Below are 24,735 nucleotides of genomic sequence, written 5' to 3' on the forward strand. Positions count from 1 at the left end.
TTATTATTTTTTATTTTTCATTTCGTCTCAAAATGCAAAATTTAGCTTTTTTTTTTTTTTTTTAGTAAAAAATGCTAAATTATAAATAAATAACAAAATAAAAAATACCTCTATTTTTTTAAATTTATATTACTGTAATTTATCGTTCATATATATTTCAAAGTTTTCATCTTTTTGTATAAAATTTGAGACATGGAAACATGGAGTTAATTTTTCTAATTGAATATTTTCTTATTTATTAATAAAATAATTTATTATTTTATATTGTGTATTTACATAAAATTAGGTAGGATTCACGGTTAAGGTTATTATAATAAATTTGATTTGAGAAGAATCTATTTCCTTCCACACCATTTATTCACAAGAGTTCAATTATATCTGAAATGCATGAAAATCGATTAAGAAGTTAATTAATTAATTTTATGTTATGCATTGTCACACACCGACCTACAAAAAAAAAATTTAATTAAAAGAAAATTTGAAAATTCTAATTAATATTTTATATAAATGAGAAAAATGTATTTGATTTAAAGGGTTAGAAATTAATATTTAAAAAAATATATTTATTATATTTGATACATTAATTAAATAAATATATATATATATTTAAAATTTAAATGAAATTCAAATTAGATAAATACTTGAAATATTTTATCTAAAGATGATTTTTTTTTTTAATATATTCAATATTAAAATATATTATTTTAAATATGGTAGAGTTTATCTCCAACCTCACAAGAAAATTTATCGAATTCTTTCGTTCTTCTTTCAGGTATAAGACTTGCTAGCTACAATTTCTACAAAGATTAAGTTTTTGCTCTCATATGGATGCTATATTTTAATTTATAATAAAATTAAATTGTTTCTTAATACTTATGCAACTAGAATGAATCGTTCATTTCCTTGAGTAATATGTTATTACACATATCTCAAATTTTTATAAAAATTCAGTCAACATTCTAACAAATTTCTAGTTTAAACATAGTTTTTACTTCATTTGAACGGTCTTAGACTCTGCGACCGCCTTTGTGAGAGTTGTCTCGCACCCCTAGGTATTCTCTACCTACCCACCTGTGTCGGTTTCGGGTACAGGTACCCTTTTGTTGAAGGTAGTTCAAGCTTTTCCTGGGAGTATAGCATGAGTTACTTCAGCGCTGTATCGCCTAGTACTCGAACATTGGGTCAAGGTATTTTCTATGCCTTCGTAGATGAAAATAAGGCCACAAACCCTATCTATTGGACTTTGGATTTAGTAGAACCAATTGACAATGAGTCATTTCACTGTCAAAATATCACCATTAGCGAAGCAAACGCTCCTCAGTCTGATAGATGCAGAGCTTCCACATCCCCCTCCCTCCCCATTTATTCAAGGCAAAATCCTATGCCTTTGTACTCAATGAGGAAGTAGGGATTAAGGTTATTGTCCATGACCACACGACCGAACCGAACCATGATGGCAATCGGGAATCACCAATCTATGACCGAATTTGTTGAGCTTGTTGAGGCAATATCTCTTACACCATGGTATCACCAAAGGATTCTTCCACTCCAAACTGAAATTAAGTCTCCAATGCTTAGAAATCTTTTGACTGATAGAACCTAACTATGCAAATGAACTCCAATTTAAGTTGAGCAAATATGCAACCAACCAGTACACAACTCAAGCAATGAACAACACAATCAAGTAAAAATGGAGTCGGGGGGGCACCATGGGGAGCTAATAACAGTATAGGTTTATGAAGGGAAGAGAAGAAAAATTGACAAAGAATTATGAGTAAGAAGGTCACTTTGACAATTAGTAATACTCCTGCAGAATGTTAACTTACACAGAATCAGAGGAAAGAAGATAAAATCTACATCTTTTTGCTGTTTCCTTGAGTAAAACTACATATCATGAACAACAAACTGGGGGAAATGAAAAATCAACCATAAAAATTTTTTTAAAAAAAATTACAAAATACAACCAACATGGCGCTAACAAATGTTCCCAGGAGGAAGAAAAAAAAAGGTCAACCAGTTAAAATCTGAAGTATACCTAAAGTTGGAGAGCCAGCAACCAAGCATGTAAAAGTACTCGTGCTAGCTGGCTTGATCATCTTGGGGCTTGATCTGAACCTGAAGCTCCAACTGATGGAGTCGTCGGCACACTTGATGCTGATCCATTTTCGATGGGAGGAGGCACACCCCATTTTCCTTCGGATTCGAGGGGTTCGAAGACATGAACCCCGCCATCTGACAGCCCTAAAGCAAATTGGTTTGCTTCTTGGGGATGTGCTGCAATCACTAGTGGTTGTACGGAAGCATTGCTGAAAAGAATGATAGAATGAAAGGTAAGAAAAAATGGAGATGGTGAGTTCGAAATTTGAACAAGTAAGAACCGCCGAGCAGAACATTCTCATCATGTTTAGCTGAAGCTAACATTGTGTTTTTCATTCGCAGCACGCTATTTGTATCCTTTTAACTCATCCTATGCTTTTTAAAATAAAAGAGATGACGAACAGGTGACAGAATAAACCAACAGATCAAGTCAACAAGCCCATTCCAAGAGAGCTCATTACAGCAAAACTTTACCCGCTTATGCATACCCTTAAAGCGGGAGCATTACCTAAACTGCAAGGCGGAGTGAGAGAAATACCTCACACTAGCAGGAAGATAAGCTGAAGGACTAATTCGACAACGTAATCTGAGATTAGCAACGGTAAACACGCAGACAGTTGCATCCAAGAAGCTGGCATATATCATTTGACTGTCGCAAGAGAATGTTGCATGAGAGATTGGTGCACCAGATTCCCGTGGCGTCCACTAAAATGTAAATTAACAACAGAGAAGTGGGTAAGGCGTTGTTTCAACAAACAAAGAACAGATGAACGAACAGGATAGGGGGTAAAAGAAGGACCTGCTTTACACACTCGAGCTTTGTAGTCTCGTATATTGCAATCTGAGTCTCGTGCACGACAAGAAAGTGCGCCTGGTCCTGATGAAACTGTACACGAGTGTCAGACTGGGAGGATAATGGCCTCCCATTTGGAAGCTGTAAGACTCTTGTTCTCTGCTTCTCCCACCCATCAGAGCTCCACACACACAGCTGGATGAGCAACAAATAAATAAGTGGCTCAAATATAAGAATTCGCCAAACATCGATAGGCCCAAACACGGGCAAGGCGTGTTCACTAAGAAGTTGAGATAAATGGTGCAAAGCTCAAATTACAAGAATCTTTATGCTGGGCCAGTCTTCAGTCAACCCGTGCAATTCGACACATAATTAGATTGCTACATATCTGAATAAGGTGAAACCAATACAACAAAAAGAATTCACAGACCCAACGACATGGCATAGTCAAATACCTGTGCATCAGCTCCGGATGAAACTAGCACATTCAGTAAATGAGAGAAGGCCAAGCCAGTTATTCTTTTAGAGTGGCCTTTAAGCTTGCTCTTTACCTGCAGCATCCAAAGATTTGATTGCATAATGATTGCCACAAGGTTTAATTAGAGAATAGGTGGGTTCCAGAGGGTATTATACCTCATCCACACGGACATTATAAATTTGAATTGTGGAATCATCCATGCCAATGGCAATTATATTGTTATCTTGTGGGTGAAAGGCAAGGAATGTGGCAGCAGGTGGTGGCGGCATGAAAGTTGTCATTGTCTGCAGTTGCAAGGAAGGTTGACATAGGTATAACTCACTGGAAAATAATTGCAATGACCGATCAAAAGGTAATATAAGTTACCTTAAATGTCATCATATTGAAGAGGGATATCTTTCCACCAGAAGCTGACATGACGTAAGAATCGTTTTTAGATAAAGCGAAGCAGGGCACAGCCTCTTCAGAACTAGTGTCAGCAACATCGTTGGTCATTAGAATGCCACTTGATGGTTGCCATAATTGCGGCAAAACATTTGCAGTTGCCTGCAAGATGGGAAAGTGTTGATTATGCCGAATGAAAAGAGGCTCCAGATAGCAAACAGAAAACTGACAACATAATATCTTATGATACCTTGCCAGTTGAATTACGCTCGCTTCGCGTCCATTTCCATAGCAGATGAATTGCATTTGATGCTAATGCCAAGATTGCACTTCCAGAATTTGTGTAGATCAACCTAGATATCTGAGTACATCAAGAACAAGGCATAGTCAGAGAAGAAATAACAAAGGATCCCCAGAAAATCTCAAGCTACCGATGCTCAAACTAAACCCAAAAGACACTCTATAACTCAATTTAGAGAAGCAATATGAAAAGGAATGAAAGCTAAATTTCAACGTATAGCGTGAATGACTTACCTTGTTTACTCGTACGTTCTCAGGCAGCCTCAAGGATCTACATTGAGATGGTTCGTTAATTTCAGTGAGCTTCCAAATCTTTGACTTGTCATTTGAATCTTCAGGAATTCTAGGTTTCACATCCCCCAAACTTCGGGTATCCCCAGCCTGGCAGATTTATAGGCTTGATGTTAAATGAATTGGTAAGAGAAAGTGTGAGTTAATGTTTTCATGATTTATTCATACATGCATGGAGACATAAAAATAAACAAGCTCCTACTAAAAACATTAATTTTCTATTAAGCAACACCAACCACTCCAGCCATGGTGACGACAGAGGCGCCTCTATCGGAGGCACTACCAGCTGCGGCTGCTGCTGCCACAGCTGCAGCAGCTGAGATTGGATTTATTGTGGGCTGAAAATTCAAACAATGTAAATTAGATATTTAGCAGAAGAGTTAACAATATGGTGAAGGGTCACGTTAATTAAAACATACAATCAATCTACCTTTGTCCCAGCCTCTGACGTTCTAGATGCATCATATGAAAGATTTTCAAATGTTCTTAGTAGCCGGACTCCATCCACATTAGCCAAGATTTTAATTCCATTCTCATTGCCAGAAACAGCTAAAAGGGTGCCATCCTTGTTAAAGCGGATGCGTGGACTTGCCTACGATATTGAGAGGAATGAAAAGAAAACAGTAAGAAATAAGCAACTGTCAACTATAGTTTTCAATTTTCCAGTTTACTTGCATGAAAACTTACCGGCAGCCCGCCATCAGCATCAACAGTCGTTAGAAGTTGAACATTGTCCATGTCCCAAAATTTAATGGAGAAATCATCACCAGCAGCCAAAAACCGATTTTTCGTCGTATCAAATTGTACAACACCTAGAGACCGCTTGCGGAACCCTTGATAAGTTCTCTTAACAGCTCCTTCACTCTCATTCCATTCAACAATATAGGACTCTCCATCTTTACTTGTCCCACATGAGAAGAGCCTAAAACACCCATGACCAAACGAAAAAGTGAGATAGAAATAACAATTCTTTAAACTTCTATACTATGGACCAAAAAAAGGCAAGTCCAAGCATCCCCCAATACAACTGAGTAAGTATGACACACCTAGTACCATCTGCACTGTATGCCATGGTTGTGCACCAACGTCCAGGAGCATCATAATCAACTCGTGAGCCCATATTATCATATAGCCACGCCTTTATCTTTCCATCCAGTGCTGTTGAAAAGATGAACTAAGAGAGACAAAAACATACGTGTAGCAGATTAGGCAGAATAAGCATCAAGCAGTCTCACAAAAACTTGGGTTGCACATCAAGGGCAAACCTGAATGCTTTCCTTGTAGTGAGGGCAAACAGAGTAAACAGGAGCCTCGTGGCCTTCAAATGTAAATTGTCTTGCACCATTTCCAGCATCCCAGACCTAACAACATCCAAAGAGGAGTATTGTCAACAAACGGAATCCCTTTTCCCTTCATTTAATGACCCAAATAAGAAATAAGACTTACTTTAATCGTCTTGTCATCCCCGCATGTTATGACGCAAAGTTGTTTATTGGGGTTAGAGAACGCTAGATCATTAACTCCACCGACATGAGCATCAATCTGATTTACAAATTTCAGTGTCATTCTACAAAACGGGAAGAGTAAACAATCGATACAATACACTTAATCATACACACCTCCAGGTGCTGTCGCATGTCATCCCCACCATGATAGGAGTATATTTGAACAATGTGCCTCGAATAGGCAACACCTATACCAGATTGGCATTTATTCAACAACCAACGCTCACTTTGATAACATAAAATTTACAAGGAAACATACTATCTTACCAAATAAAGAACCATCGGGGCTCCAAATAACACGGTTCACTGATACATCAGGCTCTTTAAGTAGAGCTGCCTGGAAATCATCAAGATAAACTCAGATTTCACTAATTGTGATAAGATGTAATCTGCAACATTAGTATACACAGAATACCTGTAAAGGCATTGAACATGCATTGAGATCCCAGACTTTAAAACTCTTTGAAATAAGTCGCTCCCTAGATCCAACTTCCCATAAGCCTATTTCACCCACATTTGTGCCAACTGAAAAGAGATTTTTCTTCATATTTGTCAATTTTGATAGGAATGCCCAAATAAAGATATCATCTACAGATACATTATTATATTGATAGTTTAAAAGTTAGATAATACCAAATAAATTTAAATATACCAAGAAGCAGAGTTTGTTGGACAGGATGGAAATCCATGCTCATTGGAGATGACCCTTGATTCAGTGTTCGCACAACGTTCTTCGGCAAATCATCTGGAGCATTAAAAGCTTGTGCATGACCATGACCAGCAAATGATACTGGCAGAACATTAACTGGTAGATTTACCTTCATTATATGGAAAAAAGAGGCAGTATGAACAAAACATAAGTTGTGCACAGGTCTGACTTTTCTGGAATTGGTCTAGAATCATGAGAACATAAAATGAAGGAAAAACTAAATTACCTCATCAGACATCCCCATAGGTTTTGGCCTTTTAGAAACATGTTCAGAGTCAGCAGAAGGGTATTCTACAGAAGGATTAGTTGGAGGAGTCCGTGGATGTTTCAAAGCAGCTACAAAGAAATTTTTTATTAAAAAAAAACTCTCAATCATACAAGACCCTTACAGTAGCTTACATCAGCATGACAAGTCAATAACTATAAAGCACTTAAAAACATAGGAAATAAACTTACCCGGGATAGATGGAGCACCAAGACCAATGGCACCTCCACCAGAAACGGCAGGATGAGTAACAGCTGAGGGATTGGACATCCAACCAGCAAGAGGTGCTGGAACTGGTGCTGCCGTGGGCTGAAAAGGCTGAACAGAAAAACACAGTTTTTTAAGGTGCATGTTAAGTCAATGAGATTAACAGTTACAACAGATAACCCACCCCATGCGCTCCAAGAGGAGGAAAACCTCCAGGTTTGGGTAAGGATCCAAGAAGTGGATTGTTTGCAGGCGAAGGAGCCCGAGCACCATTTGGTTGTCCACAAGAATGATCCACAAAAAGGGTTTTAATATCTGGATTTGGTCTAGGGTTTTTACAAAGTTGATGCTGCCAATTTAAGCTGCAATTTACAATTTGATTTAGTGTTTCATTTATACAATAAATTCGTCAAGTACAAATGAATGCTTCGAGTTTTTAGAACAAGAAAATGTCAGTAAGTAATGACAGATGTTAACAATCAACACTTTGAATCACAGGTAAATAAATTTTCATTAAGCAAAAAACTGTGTTTGTATTGGAATGAGATAATTGTTAGAATGTGAATGATTCGTGGAATAAAAACTAGAAATGCAGGAGATAAATCACCTTTGATTGATAAGAGTACGCAATCTTGAGTTCTTAAGGTGAGGAAACTGCAATTTATCCCGGAACAAAGGATTTGCTTCAATTAGCTTCTTCAACTCGACCAACATAATTGCTCGTGCAGACTTCGTATCGCCATATTTCGATAGTTGTTCATTTTCCCTATTAATAAGGCAGTACATTAACAACTAGCTGTTCTAAAAATCATATCCAATGGATGTAATGCCATACCTAAAATTCTCCAGCGTCAATAGCTGAGTAATCTCCTTGAAAAGTTCTTCATTAAACGTGGAAAAAACTTTTAAGTCCTTTACTAAAATATCTACAGCCTTGGAGCGATCATGCCTGATACAATTGCAACAAAAGTTCTATAAACAAATTTGCAAACAGAGAATAGCATCAAAATGGAAAATGTGCGCTTACTTGTCCAATGCCTCGAGATACTTCTGCTTCCTAATCTCAAAAAATATTTTCATTGAATAGCGATTGTCATCAACTTTGGTAAAACCAGAGAGGTATTTCTCAACTTCATCCCAGTTCCCATTGTGCACCTCGTCCTCAAAATATTTCATATTGAAGAAAAATCCAGATTCCTGCTCAAGCCTATTTTGGAAAACAAAGCAATTAATGCTGCAAATTTAAGCACCAAATTCTGAAAAACAAACTAATCCACAAAAAAAGCACCCAAAATAAAAGACTAAAATATCCCACTTGTGAACTGTCTCCTTAAATTTTTCCTCATCGAGAAACTGTAAGATCAAGAACACCAGCTCCCTACTGAGGGACGACATCACTACCGCCTCCGTTTTTATCAGTATTAGCAGAAAAAACCGCTAGATCTGGAAAATAAGAATCGAACACAGATATGTAAGAGATCGAGCAAAATACCTAAAGAATCAAACAGAAAATTAAAAGGAGCACTGAAATTTTGTTCCTCAGACCGAAAATCAGAACACGATGGAAACAAAATTGGGTTCAGCAACCAACAAAATAGATACAAAATCGAAGGAATAGATAAAATTACGACAAAAAGAAATTAGCAGAGGCATATTACTTCGACTAAAATTGGTTGAAAAGTCAAAAATAATTTTAGGGTTTTCTATATACAGAGAGAGAAAGCGGCTTTAAACCCTACGGGAATCGAAGATGCAAAAGAACAAATAATGGAGAGAGAAAGGATGGTTAATAGTTCAACCATATAAATAAAATTAAAAAAAATTATAAATCCAGAAAAGAAAGATTATCTTAAAGTGATAGATTCGTCGAACAGAGCGAGAAACAGAGAAACAGCGAGAGAGAAACTGAGAGAGAGAGAGAGAGAGAGAGAGAGGCTCCTCATACCTTGAAAGCAAAACGAGAAGGGTTGGTTCAGAGAACAAAAAAACAGAAACTCAGAACAGAGAGAGAGCTAAGAGAAGCTTTCTCTCTCTCTCTCTCTCTTTCTCTCTCTCTCTCTCTCTCTCTCTCTCAGTATGAAGACTTTCACTCTCTCTTCTTTCTTCTTCTTCTTCTTTTCTCTCTCCTAAGCTTATCTCTCTCTCTAGAGAAGAATTCATGAACTTGCAGAATGGTGATTTTATATAGGGACCAGAAGACAGCTAAAGCAGATGATAAGCACGCCTACTTATCAACGGATAAAATAACAAAAAATATTAAAAATATAATAAGCTATCATTATAACTACAGTCCCGATTCGTAATAAGTGCAGTTTCAGTGGGCCCCGCGTAGCCGGCTTCAGTTTGTCGACTTCATCGGCGCGGAATCTGCAAGCTAAGAATAGGAAAGGAAAAAAAAATTAAATAAATAAAATATTTTATTTACCTCCGTGGTTAAAATACGGTTCCAAATCTTTTAAATAATTCCCATTTTATTTTTCTTTAATTAATTTATTCTTAAAATGTTGTTTTTCTTTTTTCTTTTTTCTTTTTTTTTTTTACCGCAATTATCTAATCTAGGCTTTTCCTTTTTAGTAAAATAAGAGAACAAAAATCTAGAACTCTCAAACATGATCTATATATTTCCATTTTTTTAAATAAAATTAAAAAATAAAATTTTAAATATTAAATTCTCTTTTTTTTTTTTAAGAATAAGTCAAATAATGAATAGGTTCACGTATTTAAATAAAATCATATTTTTACTAATTACTCACAAAAAAATTATAAAATATTGTGAACATAAAAAATTCAAATAAATATTTAAAATAACAGATAAGCTTTTTTGCCATTATTGGTATTTAATGGGTTAGTTATGCTTTAAAATTTTCTTTTTTTATATATATATTCATATATTTTTCTATATATAATTCAACCAAATTTTTAAAATAATGTTTGCTTATTAACGGAAAATAAGTATATTAAACGATTTAATTAAGCTTATTAATAGTTTGAGTATTAGGATGGATCTGGTCGGATGTGAAACGGATCCACAGCTCGGGAAGTATCCAAACCGTTGGATTAAAATGTCAACCATGTTCGATCAACTCTCCGCCGCATCAGACGGTGGCGGCGAGTTCCACGATGGCTTCCCGGCTTCCGAAATTCAGAAAATAAATTAATTAATTTAATTAGTCGCTCAGATCCCCCAATAAACGACAAGATTTATCGGGAGAGGGACCCGCAAAAGTTGGCCCTCAGATTTGTCAAAATTTACACAGCCGTGGGACCCACTCCAAAGAGATGCGTTACTCATTATATCACGTGATACAGTTTTACGGTTCCATCATTTGCGAGACGAGAAGAAGAAATACGATATATCACGACTTTTCGTGAGAAACTTGTTTCAAATCAAGATTAATACGTGTGTGGCAAAATCGTAATTAACAAGCATGTGTAGGGACTGTTTGGTAAGAGAGGTGAGCGTGGGCCCCGTGTCCCTTTCCAGCAGTACGTACGTTTTTTTGCCTGAAAATTATTTTCATGGCTTTTTGAGTTTAGCGCCCCATCTTTTGAATTCTGATTGGCTAACCATTATTTTTTTCAATTATTTAAATTTAAAATATTAATATTTTCCTTTTACTTAATTATCATGTTTAATCCAAATTTAATCTTTAAAATATTTTAAGATCTATTTTAATTCTTCCCTCGTCTAATATTGTCGTGAGTTTAGCTCCATTGGTATACTTATCTCTAAAGTGCAGATCGACCGTTCTTTATCTATATGCTAACTACAATAATGAACTGTCCATATGCTAATGGTTTGTCGACCATCAAAGATTCTCTCATTCTTACCTTAATAATATTCACTGAGTAACCCAAATGACTGTGATCATTAACACGTGCACATTAAACCTACTATGCGAGTATCTCGATCACACACACTATGTCTGCATACACTCACACGAGACTACAGAAGTTAACTAACCACTAAAATGAGAAGCAATACGTTCATTAGATCGAACCTTGTGTCGAACTTTGGTCAACCCATTGAGTACTAACTGCTTTTAATAAGTTTACTTTCGTATAAAATACTATATATACACGTGCCTATTAAGTTAGTTCACACGATCGGTCGATATGGTCCAAATAGGCCAACTCATTGACTAAATGAATAAGATCGAGCTATACCAATTGAACTTTAATTCTAGACCGAACTTAGATAGAATTGGACCGTCCTCGAGACCCCGGGCTATTAATGAGAATTAGGTAGAGGGACCATTTTCTTCTCTTTTCTTGTTTTTTTTTTTTTCCCCCAATTTTAGTTGGAGAGAAAACAATAACAATGAAAATCCATTTCCATAAATGATGAAATAATAATATAATTTATTTATTTATTTATTATTATTAGACATTCCTGCCGAACAGACAACATTAAAAAGAGACGACGACTTGTACTCAGAAAAAAGCCGACAAAGTCATAACGCGCCGTGGAAGCGCGTGATTGCACGGATTTGACTGACAGGTGAACAAAAATGACCAGACGACTTTGTGCCAGGTGGGACCCAGACTGTTTTTTGCCCCCCGAAAAAAATTGGTAAAAGTAGAAAAAAATAATTTAAAATTAAAATAATCCGGTGTGGGCGTAAGCAGATTTGAAACCGTCGGGGGTAAGTTAGAACCGTACGATTGTATGTAATACTGATCTCTCTCTGTGTGACTGTTGGATCTTTTTTAGTCAGTCAGTCAGTCAGCGCGTGTGAATTTTTTAATCTCTCTGGTGGGTCCCACATGTTCTATCTCAACCCTAGTGATTATAATTGTTATGATTTTTATTATTTATTTATAATAATCTAAAGTAATTTTTAATATTTTGAACAAATCTTAAATGAAAATCTATCATTAATTTATTAAAAAAATTAATTTCTGATTAAAGAATAATTGTTATAGTATACGAGTAAGCGTACGTCTTATAATTTGAACTTTTTTTATTCAATTTCGTTCTTGGGACTGTAATTCATGAATTTTAATAGTCCTTACCATTAATGAATATTGAAAAAAATTATTGAACATGAGTATCACATCAACGTACATTTATGTCGTGCCACGCATTTGATATCACCTATTGGTAAAGAGCAATAATTTGTACTATAATGTAGACCCGTAAATGAATTTGTTTATTGGTTTTATGATTGAGACATTATTTGTTAAAGATCAATTTTAAAATTAAAAAGAAGTACATTTTTCAAACGTGTAAGATGTCAATTAGAGCCCAACTCAATAAATTAAATACCCGTTAATTTTCTTTATAATTAAAATCAAAGGTCAAATCTCACCGTAAAAAATATATATATTTAAAAAGATTTACAAAAATCAATCCGACCCAACTAGTCTAAATAGTCAAATGTCAACTTAATTACAGTTTCAACTAGTTGATCAGATATTTAAATTTCTGCCCACATGTTATTGATCTCGAAAAAAAACTCAGGTTCGTTAGACAAGAGAGAGATCTATGGTATATATAAGTAATGACTCTTATCCAAGATAAAAACCACGAGATTTTATGCCCACAATGAATATGCAAAGGCTCGTTGTCGGTATGAACTCGTATGGAAGTGATGGACGTGCGTCTATTAGGTTCGGTTCTCCAAAATTTTCCTTTTTATTGTTTATTAGGTGAATCAATACTTGGGACATTTGCTAAACAAAGAAAAGTCCTTTCCAAAAAAGCAAAAAAAAAAAAAAAAAAAAAAAAAAGTAAAAAAAAAAAAAATAAATAAAGAAACTAATCGTGTGGATTTTTTTATTAGTTTTATTTTTTATTTTCAGCTCAACTATTATCTCACTATTCTCAACAATAATTACAATAAATAACATGATTTAATGTTGTAATTTTAGAAATTATAATTGACCCACCAATTATTGAATAATACATTATTAGTTATTATTAAGAAAGTATTAAATCGCTACAATTCACATAAAATAAATAAAAAGTATATATTAAAAAATTAAAAATTAAAAATTAAAAAGTAGGTAAATTAATAATTGAATATAAAGTTTGAAAAGATGAATTATTAAATCAAATATTTAAATGAAATTAAAAAATATATTCTTCTAGAAAAAAAAGAAAGAATTAGGAAGCAGTAGGGCATGGTGGTCCTATTAAAGAACTAATAATTACTTTTCCTAACAAAGAGATCAAGCAAAAGATATTCCTAGTTTTTTTTTTTTTTTTTTTTAATAAATTATTTTAGGATTCATAAATTATTAAATAATTTATTCATTTAAGAGTTAAAAATTTCGATAAAATTATTCATAGTTAATTTGTATATGGAAACTTTATTACATCAAAATTTCCGAGTAAACGAATAATAAAAAAACGAACTAAATAACTATACAATTTAAATTGATACGACCCCGATAATTTTAGGGTCAAATTTAATTTTTTTTTTAAATATTTTTATTTAAAATATAAAATAAAAGAGATTATGATAAGTGTAGTTATATAAATGGGATAAAAAAGAATCAAATTTTGAAAAATAAACAAATTTGAGAATAAAATCACTAATGAGAATATTTGTTAGTTTCCTTATTTATCAAATCCAACTTTTTTTTTTAATTAATTAAGATAGTATAATACGTAAGTATTAAATTTGAATTGACTTAAATAATGCCAAATAAATCATCGTTCTATACTGTACACGTCCACTTAATTTTTTTTTAAAGTTTGTGTTTTTTTATTATAAAATATTATAAACTAAATTTATTCTTTACCCGACAAATACAGTATGAATATAATTTAAAACTTAATTTGGGAAATTAAAAAAAAATGAATTAAAATATTAAAAGAAAAAAGAAATTAAGAAAATTTGATTAGTGATTTGAACATGATTAAATTAAGTGTTGGGAGATAAAAGTTGATGCACAAATGGACAAGAGGATTGATGAGATGGGATATCACTTTCGGCAATATCTTTTTTTTTTTTTTTTTAAATTTTATTTATTTATTTATTCCTCTAATATAAATTTTATTTTAATTAATGCAGTGAATGTTTCGGGAGGAGATATTGGCGTGTAGTAATTGTATCGCGATATATCGTAAATCTCATTTCTCGTTGTGAAGAGATGTCAGTTGTCAGACAGTGGGTCTATTTTTCTTTTATTTGGAAAGCAACCTCTCCCTATCAATGACCCCTTCTACTTTTTTTTTTTTTTTTTTTAATTTTAATTTTCTCTCTCCTCTATGAAAATGAAGTAATTTTAATTATCATACTACTTTCAGATCTGATATTAAAAACAAAAAAAAAAGGTTTTTATTTTTATTTTTCAACTTAAAATACCATTTATTTTTATTTTAATTTAGGATTGTACCTTAAAAAAATTAAATTTACCCGTTTATGTCTAATTTTTTAATTTTTTTTATTTGTTTATGTAATAAAAATTAATTTAGAAAGGGATTTTTCAACAACAAAACAAAAGGAATTGGACCCACCGGAATTTTCGCCAAATATAATATTTATTCGTTTTTTTTTTTGTTCCGTCTTTTAAAATAATTGGAGTTTGATGTGATTTTTATTTGCAAAAATAAAAAAAATAATAATTGAGGAATATATTTACTAAATTATTTGCAAAAAATAAAAAATAACAATTTTAATTTTCTTTTCTTTTTAAATTAAAACTAACTAAGCTCTTTTGTAGAAAATAAATTTAAATATTAAATAATTAAGAATTATAACTAAAAATTCAATATTTATTTATCCCAAACTTAAATAATGAAAATTTGTAGTAAAATTATTAAAAAATAAATAAATTTGAAAATGTTTTTATTGTCAATCAACATCAGTGTAATATAGACTCCACATGATGCAAACGTGGTCAAAAGAAGGCCATTGGTTTGCAATAATTTAATTATTTTTTTAATAAATATTTAATTTATGTGTGGCAAAAATAAAAGATAATGATGGCTATGAATATATATATACCAAATAAATATATTTTATTAAATATAATTTGATTTTTTTTTTATTCTTAAAATTTGGACTTTCCATATTGCATTAAATGCTTCAAATTCACATTATTCATAGGACATTTTTTTTGGGTGAATATGATTGATGTATTAAATAAAGGTGGATGAAGCTTTATGTCATTATAGTTTATTATTGTGTTGGATTTAATTATTATAATTATAAAAATAATTATGCCAAAAAAATATCGACTAATATTTATTAAATATTCTCGAGCGTTGAGTTGGATTCTAAACCTATTTTTTGGGTTGTTCGGGTTGACCCAACTAAAAAACTGTCAACTCGCAATCAACATCAGTTTATTAAAAAAAAAATCAACGGAATCTTTATATATTAAATTGAATAGTCTGAATTGATAAAATATGAGACGATGTTAACACCATACTTTAAAAGTAATTAGACAAAACATGAATGGGACCACTTAGATACCTTAATTAGTGGAAGTTTAGGCCATTTATTTATTATTATTATTATTATTTAGCTCATTTATTCTGTCTTGTACGTTTTCCTTTCCTTTTATTTTATTTATTCCATATTAATCTGTATATATTTAATATAATATATTTGCACAAAAATATAATTTGACTTTAAATCAAATTTCTACAACGTTTGTAATTAAAACCTTTTTTATTTTTAAAATTTTTGCGTTGACTTAGGATTTACATTTTTTATTCACGAGCTAATTTTATAATTTAATAATTTAAATTATATTTTAAAATTTATGAGTTTAAATAGTAAAATATTAATATTAATATAAAATTCTTAAAAAAGGAATTAATAAGCACAAGAATTTAACCGTAATTAGTAAAGTGATTAATGGGTTTGGTGGGGAGAATTTCAAATATTAAAATATAATAAAATTTTAAATGAATAAAAAATAAACCGTATCTTTCGATTTACTTTCTTTATTTGCCCCTTAAGTTTCATCTATTTACCGGTGGACTACCTACCCCTCCGTCAACGTCTAAAAACCCCCCCCATTGAGTTAGACCTCACTCACGCGCTCCGTCTTCGAAGTCATGCTCACGCGCTCTCACCCGATTTGGTAAAGCGACACGTCACCTTCTTCTCCCTTTTCCTTTTCAGTTGACATCGATAAACTCTTAAAAAAGGAAAAAAGTTTTTAAAAAATATAAAGATATTTGTTTTCTATTTTGATTTTGATATTGACAAATCATACCCTTTTTTTTTTCTCTTTAAATGCGCTCAAACTTTTATGTTTGTAAACTTATTTCAATGTAATAAAATAATATAATTTTAATATAAAAGTAAGAGGATTATATATATCAATTGAATATTTTTAAAGAGTGTAGAGGGAGTTGGTCAAGCGCTACTGAGAATGTTTGCTTAATCCACTATACCTTATAATAAAAAAGAAGTCGTGAAACACTTTTCGTAAATATGTCGACAACCTGGTTTGGAGGAGGCATAAAGAAATACTTTCTTGCCCATCGAAAACTGTAGAGATATCGCCACTTAGCGGCGATGTTGCCTTAGCTTCGGCGAGAATATGTCTAACCCATGAAGAGGGTTTGTCGCTTAACGACGATGTCTGCCTTAGCTCTGGTGAGAATATGTTTAATCCAAGAAGTAGAAGAGGAAACCAAGAGCAAGAGACAAAGACAATGTTGAAGTCGGAAGAGTCGTCACAGTGGGCGAAGGAGCCAATTTTGGCGAGAAAGATGGTGGAGACTTGGTTGGCGAAGAGGCCAATGCGGAGCGCAGATTCAAAAGGTAAATCTTTGCAGAAGGTCGATGAGTTTATCGAAATTCTGTATATTTCTGAAGAGAATACTGATGAGGATCCTAAGATTAGAGTTTCTGTGAAGGATGAAGGGTTGATTGGGAAGAAAATGAGAGAGGTTATGTTGGCTAAGAAAAAATCGATTGGGTTGAAAAAGGTGAGGTTGTATGTACCGAGTATAACAAAAGGTGATTTGGAGGTCAATAGGGTAGAGCTAAACGGTAATCAATTGGCTCTATCTGCGACGTGAAAGCCAGCAACGGTGGTGGAGAAGAATAATAGAGCATTCAGAAGCCATTGAAAAGAAAGGATAAAGGTTGTTAAACCGAAAAAGCTCTTATACCATGAGAATGTTTGCTTAATCCACCACACTTAAATGCTGTGTGAAAGTTTTCTATTTATAATTAAATAAATTACACAGATATGAAAATAGTAATAAATGAAAAAAATACGAACAGTAATATTTGTCTTATAATAATATATCAAATATGATATATATGGTAAACTATAATTTAATACTAAATATCATTAACAGCTACAAAAAATATTTTACCTTCCATGAGAGACGTGCACGTCCACATTCTCAAGGAGTTAAGATCGATAATGAGCTTATTTCTTCACGTGCATTACCATCCTATGCATCTTTATCACCTCCTGAAAATAAATAATATTGATATTAAAACGCGATCGAAAATGCTATATTAATTTTTTCTTTTATAAAAATATTTGTAATTTTGTATTCATGTATTTATATATTTGACTTTATTTTTATTTAAAAAGAAGCTAGGAGAAATAATAAACAAAACCCTAATGGGCCAATATATATAACAAAATTTAAAAATAAATTAGTTTATAATTAATCTCCTTAGCCGTACAATACTCTCATAATAAATTTATACTTTAATTTAAGAAAAAAAAAAGTATTCAAATGTCCTTTATATGACGTCAGTGTTTCGAATTTATATTTTTCGAAAAATAATAATATTATTACATAATTCGTTTTGATGCGACTTGTGGGCGCGATTGCGAGAGAGCGCGATAAACAATCGTGCGTGAATATTTGTCGCGATAAATTGATATTGGCGAGAAGTTGACTGAGGAAAATATGGGTGGGAAGTTGAGGAGTCGACACGGTTTGTGAGTGACTTGAGACCAATAGGAAAGGTTTAGGTAGGGACCACAACTACTACTTTGTTGGGAAAGAAATTATACCAAAAAAAAAAAAAAAAAAACCGCTCAGTTCGGTAAACCGGTTGTCACCGACGAAATAATGCAACAAATCCAAATAAACCTTTTTTTTTTGTTTTCTTCTGTAAAATAAAAAAATATTAAAACATATTTAATCCATCAAATTTAAATAGTTTTTTGAATTTTGAAAACTTTAAATTTAATTTTAAAAAGTTAAATATTACTAAATATAATCTTAATTATTATATTTTAAAATTAAATTTATTTATTTTCTTAATACAATAACCTCGTCACAATCCTACAATCAAAAAATTTCTGGAAACACTCATTATCATTAATTTTAAATTAAAAGATTTACATTCAAACAAATCGAACTTTCGAAATATATAATTTAACTAAATAAAATTTGTGTTAAAAAATTATGGCACACAAGGAGAGAGAAATAAAAGGAAGGGTAGGTTTGGATTCATTTAATATTTAGCATTCTTTAATATTACCACAAAATAATTTCTTACCGCAAAATTAATTTATCGTGAGAAAAACAATATATCGCGATATATTGGATGTCATTGGGAAATACAAACGTCACTTTCATTACTTTAATCTCTCCCATTGTGATTGAGAATTCATATTAATTCCCACTTTGACTAAATTTTAACTCTTCTTATATTATTATTATTAATTATATTTCATCAATCTAAGTTTCCCAATATTAACCTTCTTATAAATAAAAAAATAAAGAGTAATTTTATCAACTTTTAAACTCTACCTCCAATTAAATTTTAATTGACTATGAAATTAAATTTATAAATAAAAAAATATAATTTGTTATAAAACTATTTCAAGAAAGAGAAGGAATATATAAAATTAAAATTGATGTATATTTGTCAAGATCTTATTGGACCAAAATTCCACCTCATCTCAACCACTAAAATATTATTATTCATTTTACCATCACTAATTTTCCTTGATATATATATAAATTTATATGTAATTAAAAAGAGAGAAAGAAATTGAGAATCACGTGAAAACGAAATGAATCGCCTCCAATAACGAGACAGCATGTGGTTGGATTGATAATTTGTCCACTGAGAAAATAATATAAAATAATCATTTTTTTTAATTAAAAAAGGAATTATTTTAAAAATTAATAAAAAATGAATATTCTTGACTTTATGTTCCCATTCAGTTCAGTCCCAATAATTAAGAACTAAAATACCTTTATTCATTTGTTTGTCTCTTTCTTATCCCAGCATTGTTTTAATATAAATTAAAATAATAAAAAAATAAAAGCAATGTGGGCCATCGTGTTACCCACTATACCCCATGCACTTAATTTCAAATTAATTAAATAAATCGAATATATTTAACCTATTATATTCTTCAGATTTGAATATCCACTCTTACGTATTATTTTCTTAAAAGTGGTGTTTCTTTAATTTTTTATTATTTATATATTAATTTGAATTTTTTATACTTTAAACTTTAAAAAAGATATAAAAAAAATAAAAAAAAAAAGATTTTAAGAAAAATAAAAATAAAACAAAAAAAGAGAAAAGAATTTATTAGGAGGATCTAGATTTGGAAAAATAATGGAGTGAAAGGAAGTATTGAGGGAGGGAGAGAAGGTAGTATGGGGAAATATGTGAGGACAAAAATGGAATTTCAGCTTTTCTTTTTGTAGTCACTTTTAAAAAGGGAAAGAAAAATAAAATAAAATAAATGGAGGGGTAGGACAAGTCCGAGAAGAAGATATGAAAGCGATATATCGCGATATGATATAAATTTATTTATTTATTGAATTAAAATAAGGGATTGATTTAGATCTCAAAATAATAAAAATAAAAAAAATGAGAGAGTGGGATGGGACTTCGAAGTTGGACGGAGGACGGGATCCCCTTTGTGGTGGGACCCACTCATTTAGTATATATATATATTTTATTTTAAAAAAACTTTATTTTACCTTTTTGTACCTCGCCATTATCAAAATAAGGTCAAATAAATAAAATTATACCCCAACTTTTTACTTTTACATTTTATGTCAATTTGAACCCAAATTTTACTTATGAGTGACGTATGTTTTATTCGATGAAATTAAATTGTTATAAATTTTAAACTACGATCGTAAAATAACGTTTAAAATTAAATTAAAATATAAGAACAAACAAAAAACGTTCTAATTAATTTAAAATGAAGTATCATTAGTTTAGTTCGATCTTCAGTGGATTTATTTACCTTGTTTATAGATGAACAATTGGACTAACTATGTTAAACATAATTCGTTAAGGACATCGTTGCAAAAAAGGAAACCTATTCATAAATTCAATTATAAGTTAAGTTTTTCCTCCCGACTTACTTAGTCTTATCTTTCCTCATTTCTATAAATTAAGTAATCTAATATTTTTTGTTTCTTGAGCCGGTTAAACGAGACAACATTCGTTCGTTCGTTCGTTCAAGTTTGTTGGATGGGATAAGTAAAGTCAACTCCCTTCTGCTTTTGTTCTCAAGAGTCAATCTTCGTCTCGTTCGAGAAAACAATTACATGATGGATTTAAAATTCTTGTTCCATTTTTGATATTACAAAGCGTTCGCCTTTTTATTTTATTTTTATTTTTATTTAAAAAGTATGAATTATGTGGACCTTAAATTCAAGAAAATTCAGTTTCTGGTATTTAAATATTTAAATTACGTGGATGGTGACATATATAATTTTAATTGCCTAAATATTATTTTAAAATAAAGTTTCCGGACGAATAAGATAGATGTCATTTTCTACCACAGAATTTTCAAATTTCAAACAACTTGGATCCACTGGGGACATTTCTGTAATTTCACTACCTTCCAAATAATTGACTTTTTATGATTGATAAGGACATAAAATTATATATTTAATTCAATACTTATTATTGCTAAATTAAGCAAAGCTAATAATAAATCCAATTCCTTAAAGGAAAAAAAAAGGAATATTTTAATTCCCCATGATATTGTATAACACGAGTGAAAAGACAATTTTCTCCTTCATATCCACAACATTTTTCTTTAGTTTTTTAATTAAAAAATATAAAAGAATATTGTATTATAACTTTATCGAATATCGTCTTTATATAAATAAGCCCTAAATCCAACGTCTTAAACAAACCTATTCATTTGTTTAAAGTCGAACGTCAGTTCCTAAAGGTTCTATGAGATGGTACGTACCATAGTGACCATTTGCCTCAAATTTGATATTTTACAAGTTTTCGACACTCCAGACAATGTAGGGTTAGACGGGTTATCTAATAAGATTCGTCGAAACATTTACGGATGTCAACGAGCATAATAAATACCAGTCAAAGTGACAAACAAAAGGGACGTAATACAAACAACAACTCTCGAATTCAACGTCAAAAGAATAACAAACACTTGAAAAGGATATTACTAAGAAGAATCATGCACCGACGAACGTTTTCCTGAAAAGCAAGCGCGTAGAGAAAGCGGGTGTGGGGTAAATTTCTAGAAGGAAAGGGAATATAGTAAAAGGTAAAAAAAGTGAAAAGGGAAGGGAGAATCGAGAAGGGTAAAAGAAAAGAAAGGTTCTTTCAAAAAAGAATCCTCCTTTATTTTCTTTATTTTCTTTTAGGTACAGAGCCAAATAAATAAATAATATTTGTAAATTTAATTGATATAATTATAAATATCATTTTTTTTAATATGAAAAATTGAATAAATTGATATAATTATAAATCTAATTTATTTTTTTCATTGTGACAAGGCCCAAAAGCCCAAGCCTAGGCCCAATTCAGATAGGCTCACCCTCCAAACCCATTTCTTTTAAAGGCCAAGCCCATTACATAAATCACATTTAAATTATCATCAGAAATATTTATTTAATTTAGTGTGGAAAATTTCTATTTATCTTGGGGTAATGATGGTTCGTGTTTGAACGTGCTCGAACTTGTAGATATGAGCTCTACGAGCTATGGGCACTCAAGTTCGATATGGTTCAAAGTATGCATCGTAGTCGAACATTGTCGTCGCCATTCAAGATGTGTTGTCACAGTTGCTAGGTTGGTAAGGGAACTTGACCCATTGAGGGCATTTTACCTTTCTTGCTGATCATTGCTTATGGTAGTTTGTTACATGGTTTGGTTTAAGGGAGACATGCAACCTGCTCGAAATTGCGTTCTTCAAGTTATTGTTGTGCAAAAAAAAGTTTCACACGTGGGTCATATAGAAGTCTTGTCAAAGGTGTTGTTATTCGAAGGAGACGTCGCAAGTCTTGTTAATCTACTCACAAGACTAAAGATTCTATTTAAGGAGACGTAGACATACCTAAAACCACTTAAAAATAATTATCGGTCAATATGGAATATTTAGTCTAGGGATAACTAATAATCATTTAAAGAAAATAACCCTCATATTTGAAAGTGATTTTTATAATTTGATAATGGGCGAGGGAGTCTACGAGGGAAAGGAGCATTTGATGGCGTGGGCGTGGGCGTGGGCATGGCCACCAAATTGGCTCGAACCTTTTATCCGGTAAACTTGAAATTCGATTAGAATTAGTTTGGTTTCAAAAAATTTACCATACCCAACCTAAACCCAACCTAACTCTTATGATTCAAGTTAATAATGTTCATATTTCGCGTACTCTAAAAAAAATAAAATTATATATATATATTAAGGAAATATCAGCACTTTGGACTTTCATATTTCGCGTCCTCATACTAATAATGTTGTATCAATAAAGCTCGATTAATTCACTTTTAATAATTTAATTGATTTAAATTTACATTAAAAATATTTATATTCTATAATTACAATTTATCGAGCAAACTGTATCTTATATATATAAAAAAAAAAAGAGTAAAAGCTTCACCTAACCCCATTTTTAACAATTCAAATGGGTCATACTTTATTGTAATTATAATAATTCCTGGTCAAATTTGTCAAAATAACAATAATAGAAAATGAAATATTTTAATCTTATTTTCATTTTTGTTTCTTAAAAAAAAAAAAAAAAATTATGTTATTTAGTTGGAACAGTTAAATTAACGTAGTGAGAACTCCACCTTTGTTATAATAATAATAATAATAATAATAATAATAATAATAATAATAAAAGTTAAATCTAAATATATTATCCAAATTATGATTTAATAATAACCTGAAATGTCAAAACAATGAATAATATTCCATTTGAAACAACATATTTCCATTTTATTTTAATTAAAAATTAAAATTAAAATTATAAAAAAAAGAAGAAGAAGATAATTTTCATTTTTCAATATTATAAAAAATGGGATAGGGTCGGGGGAGAGCGAGGATGAAAATATAATTCTGTCTGGGAGTCCGTTTAGCTAGTTAAAAGAAATTTATCTTAATTTTTCAATTTAAACGAGGATTCTTGTTTCGGTTTGGGGAGCTGGTCCAGATAAACAAACATCTAATGAAAATATAGCAACAATATATAAATTATGGTTTTAAAAAATTGAAATTTAGTTTTTTGGTGAGGAAAAAAAGGTTGGTTTATGTATAAATATGCTGATCTCTTCGTCTCCAAGTGTAAATCATTCCCCACAGAGAAACAAGAAGAAGAAGAAGAAGAACACATGGATTGGTTCTTATGGCTTTCAAGAACACCTTTACATCCTGCTCTGGTCTACGAGTACGGCCTTGCCCTAGCCCATAACCAGCTTGAGCGAGAAGATATCCGCTATTTCAACCACGAATTTCTTCAGAGTATCGGAATCTCCATTGCCAAGCACCGTCTCGAGATCCTCAAGCTCGCTCGCAAGGACACCGCACTTCGTCCCCGTCCGATCACTCGTCTTCTTCTCGCTGTTAAGAGTACCAAGCGCCGTTTTGCTAATCTAATTCGTAGTTTCACTTATCGGGATCAAGACGACTCCAAAGCCCTAGTTCTTGTTCCGAAATCTACTTACGCGGGTAAATTTCTCAAACCGAATAGGAATTTGACTATCGCTAAACAGCAGGGGAAGTTTCTTCTCACTAATCGAAGTCCGGATACTTCTGGTCTGTTGCCGCGTGTTCACAGCTTTTCCGGTCCGATTCTGTATGGGCTCCGGCCGGAGGAGAGGAGGAAGAAGAAGAAGAAGCAGAATGGTTACTGGAGGAATGGCGTCCAGGAGATCAGGTGGGATACAATGTTTAAGAATTTGAAACCTACTTGAATTAATTCGTGGATTGTTTTTCTGAAAAGATCTAATGTGTTGTAACAATTCCATTACCGGAATCCACTGTGTTTTGTTTTGAATTGAGTTAATTCTGATGGTGAGAGATAGGTTTTTGGGATCTTCCACCAAAAGATGGATAGATTTTAGTACATTACATTACATTATATTACAGTGGATGCTGCTGTGTATGGGAATTGGGAATGCTTCACTGTTTCTTTCTCAGTGGCAGAAGACAAGCTTTAGGAAGAAGAAGGGTGTGATGATTCTCCCATTACCATGTTTGTTTCTCTGTTTCTGGAGTATGATTCGTTCGTTCGTTCGTTCGTTCGTTCATGCCTTTAGCTCTCTGTTCTAACAGGCTCAATGAATGGGATGTTGATTTGTTGAGTAGATATCATGATCTCCGCCAAACCCAGCTTTTGTGCTTGTGGTTCGAGGCTTGTAATCTCATAATGATTTGTTTGAATCTCACTTATTTATTACAATTTTCACTCTCTTTTGCATTTGATTCCAATCTTTTCTGTTTCTTTCCACGCATGGTGATGATTTAATTTGTTTCTTATTGAGAAAGCAAGTTTGATGTGCTTTGATTGAAGGC

At 31.9% G+C, this 24,735-nt stretch overlaps 2 protein-coding genes across 3 annotated transcripts; one reads left to right on the forward strand and one right to left on the reverse strand.

The window, feature by feature from the left end:
* Window positions 1–1,757: 1,757 nt before the first annotated feature.
* Window positions 1,758–9,122, reverse strand: LOC111457623 (protein TOPLESS). The gene is made up of 26 exons (XM_023099933.1): window positions 8,975–9,122; window positions 8,345–8,472; window positions 8,057–8,236; window positions 7,865–7,978; window positions 7,637–7,795; window positions 7,214–7,391; window positions 7,014–7,140; window positions 6,784–6,893; window positions 6,501–6,666; window positions 6,264–6,373; window positions 6,116–6,185; window positions 5,963–6,036; window positions 5,790–5,885; window positions 5,609–5,704; window positions 5,390–5,517; window positions 5,031–5,265; window positions 4,774–4,935; window positions 4,580–4,681; window positions 4,287–4,433; window positions 4,003–4,113; window positions 3,735–3,914; window positions 3,524–3,652; window positions 3,346–3,441; window positions 2,897–3,085; window positions 2,636–2,802; window positions 1,758–2,306 (listed from the first exon to the last, which is right to left on the reverse strand). The coding sequence occupies exons 2-26, from the start codon at window positions 8,422–8,424 to the stop codon at window positions 2,093–2,095; spliced, it is 3,420 nt and encodes a 1,139-aa protein (XP_022955701.1). The 5' UTR covers window positions 8,425–8,472; window positions 8,975–9,122; the 3' UTR covers window positions 1,758–2,092.
* Window positions 9,123–23,468: 14,346 nt separating this feature from the next.
* LOC111457752 lies at window positions 23,469–24,529 on the forward strand. Of its 2 annotated transcripts, XM_023100140.1 has the most exons (3): window positions 23,469–23,889; window positions 23,999–24,097; window positions 24,310–24,529. In XM_023100140.1, the coding sequence occupies exons 1-3, from the start codon at window positions 23,472–23,474 to the stop codon at window positions 24,378–24,380; spliced, it is 588 nt and encodes a 195-aa protein (XP_022955908.1). In that variant the 5' UTR covers window positions 23,469–23,471; the 3' UTR covers window positions 24,381–24,529. The 2 variants fall into 2 exon arrangements, with proteins under 2 accessions (XP_022955908.1, XP_022955907.1); XM_023100139.1 differs by having other exon boundaries at window positions 23,469–24,097.
* Window positions 24,530–24,735: the final 206 nt, after the last annotated feature.

The sequence above is a fragment of the Cucurbita moschata genome, unplaced genomic scaffold, assembly GCF_002738365.1.
Source record: "Cucurbita moschata cultivar Rifu unplaced genomic scaffold, Cmos_1.0 Cmo_Scf00020, whole genome shotgun sequence".
Lineage (NCBI taxonomy): Eukaryota > Viridiplantae > Streptophyta > Magnoliopsida > Cucurbitales > Cucurbitaceae > Cucurbita > Cucurbita moschata.

Bases quoted from the DNA above. Each gene is read 5' to 3' on its own strand.
- LOC111457623 (XM_023099933.1), bottom strand. From the start codon at position 8,424: ATGTCGTCCCTCAGTAGGGAGCTGGTGTTCTTGATCTTACAGTTTCTC. The intron at 5,886-5,962 runs GTGTGTATGATT...TTTGTAAATCAG, and splicing joins ACATGCGACAGCACCTGGAG to ATTGATGCTCATGTCGGTGG. The intron at 3,086-3,345 runs GTATTTGACTAT...TTGCTCATCCAG, and splicing joins CATCCGGAGCTGATGCACAG to CTGTGTGTGTGGAGCTCTGA.
- LOC111457752 (XM_023100139.1), top strand. From the start codon at position 23,472: ATGTATAAATATGCTGATCTCTTCGTCTCCAAGTGTAAATCATTCCCC. The intron at 24,098-24,309 runs GTGGGATACAAT...ATTATATTACAG, and splicing joins AATGGCGTCCAGGAGATCAG to TGGATGCTGCTGTGTATGGG.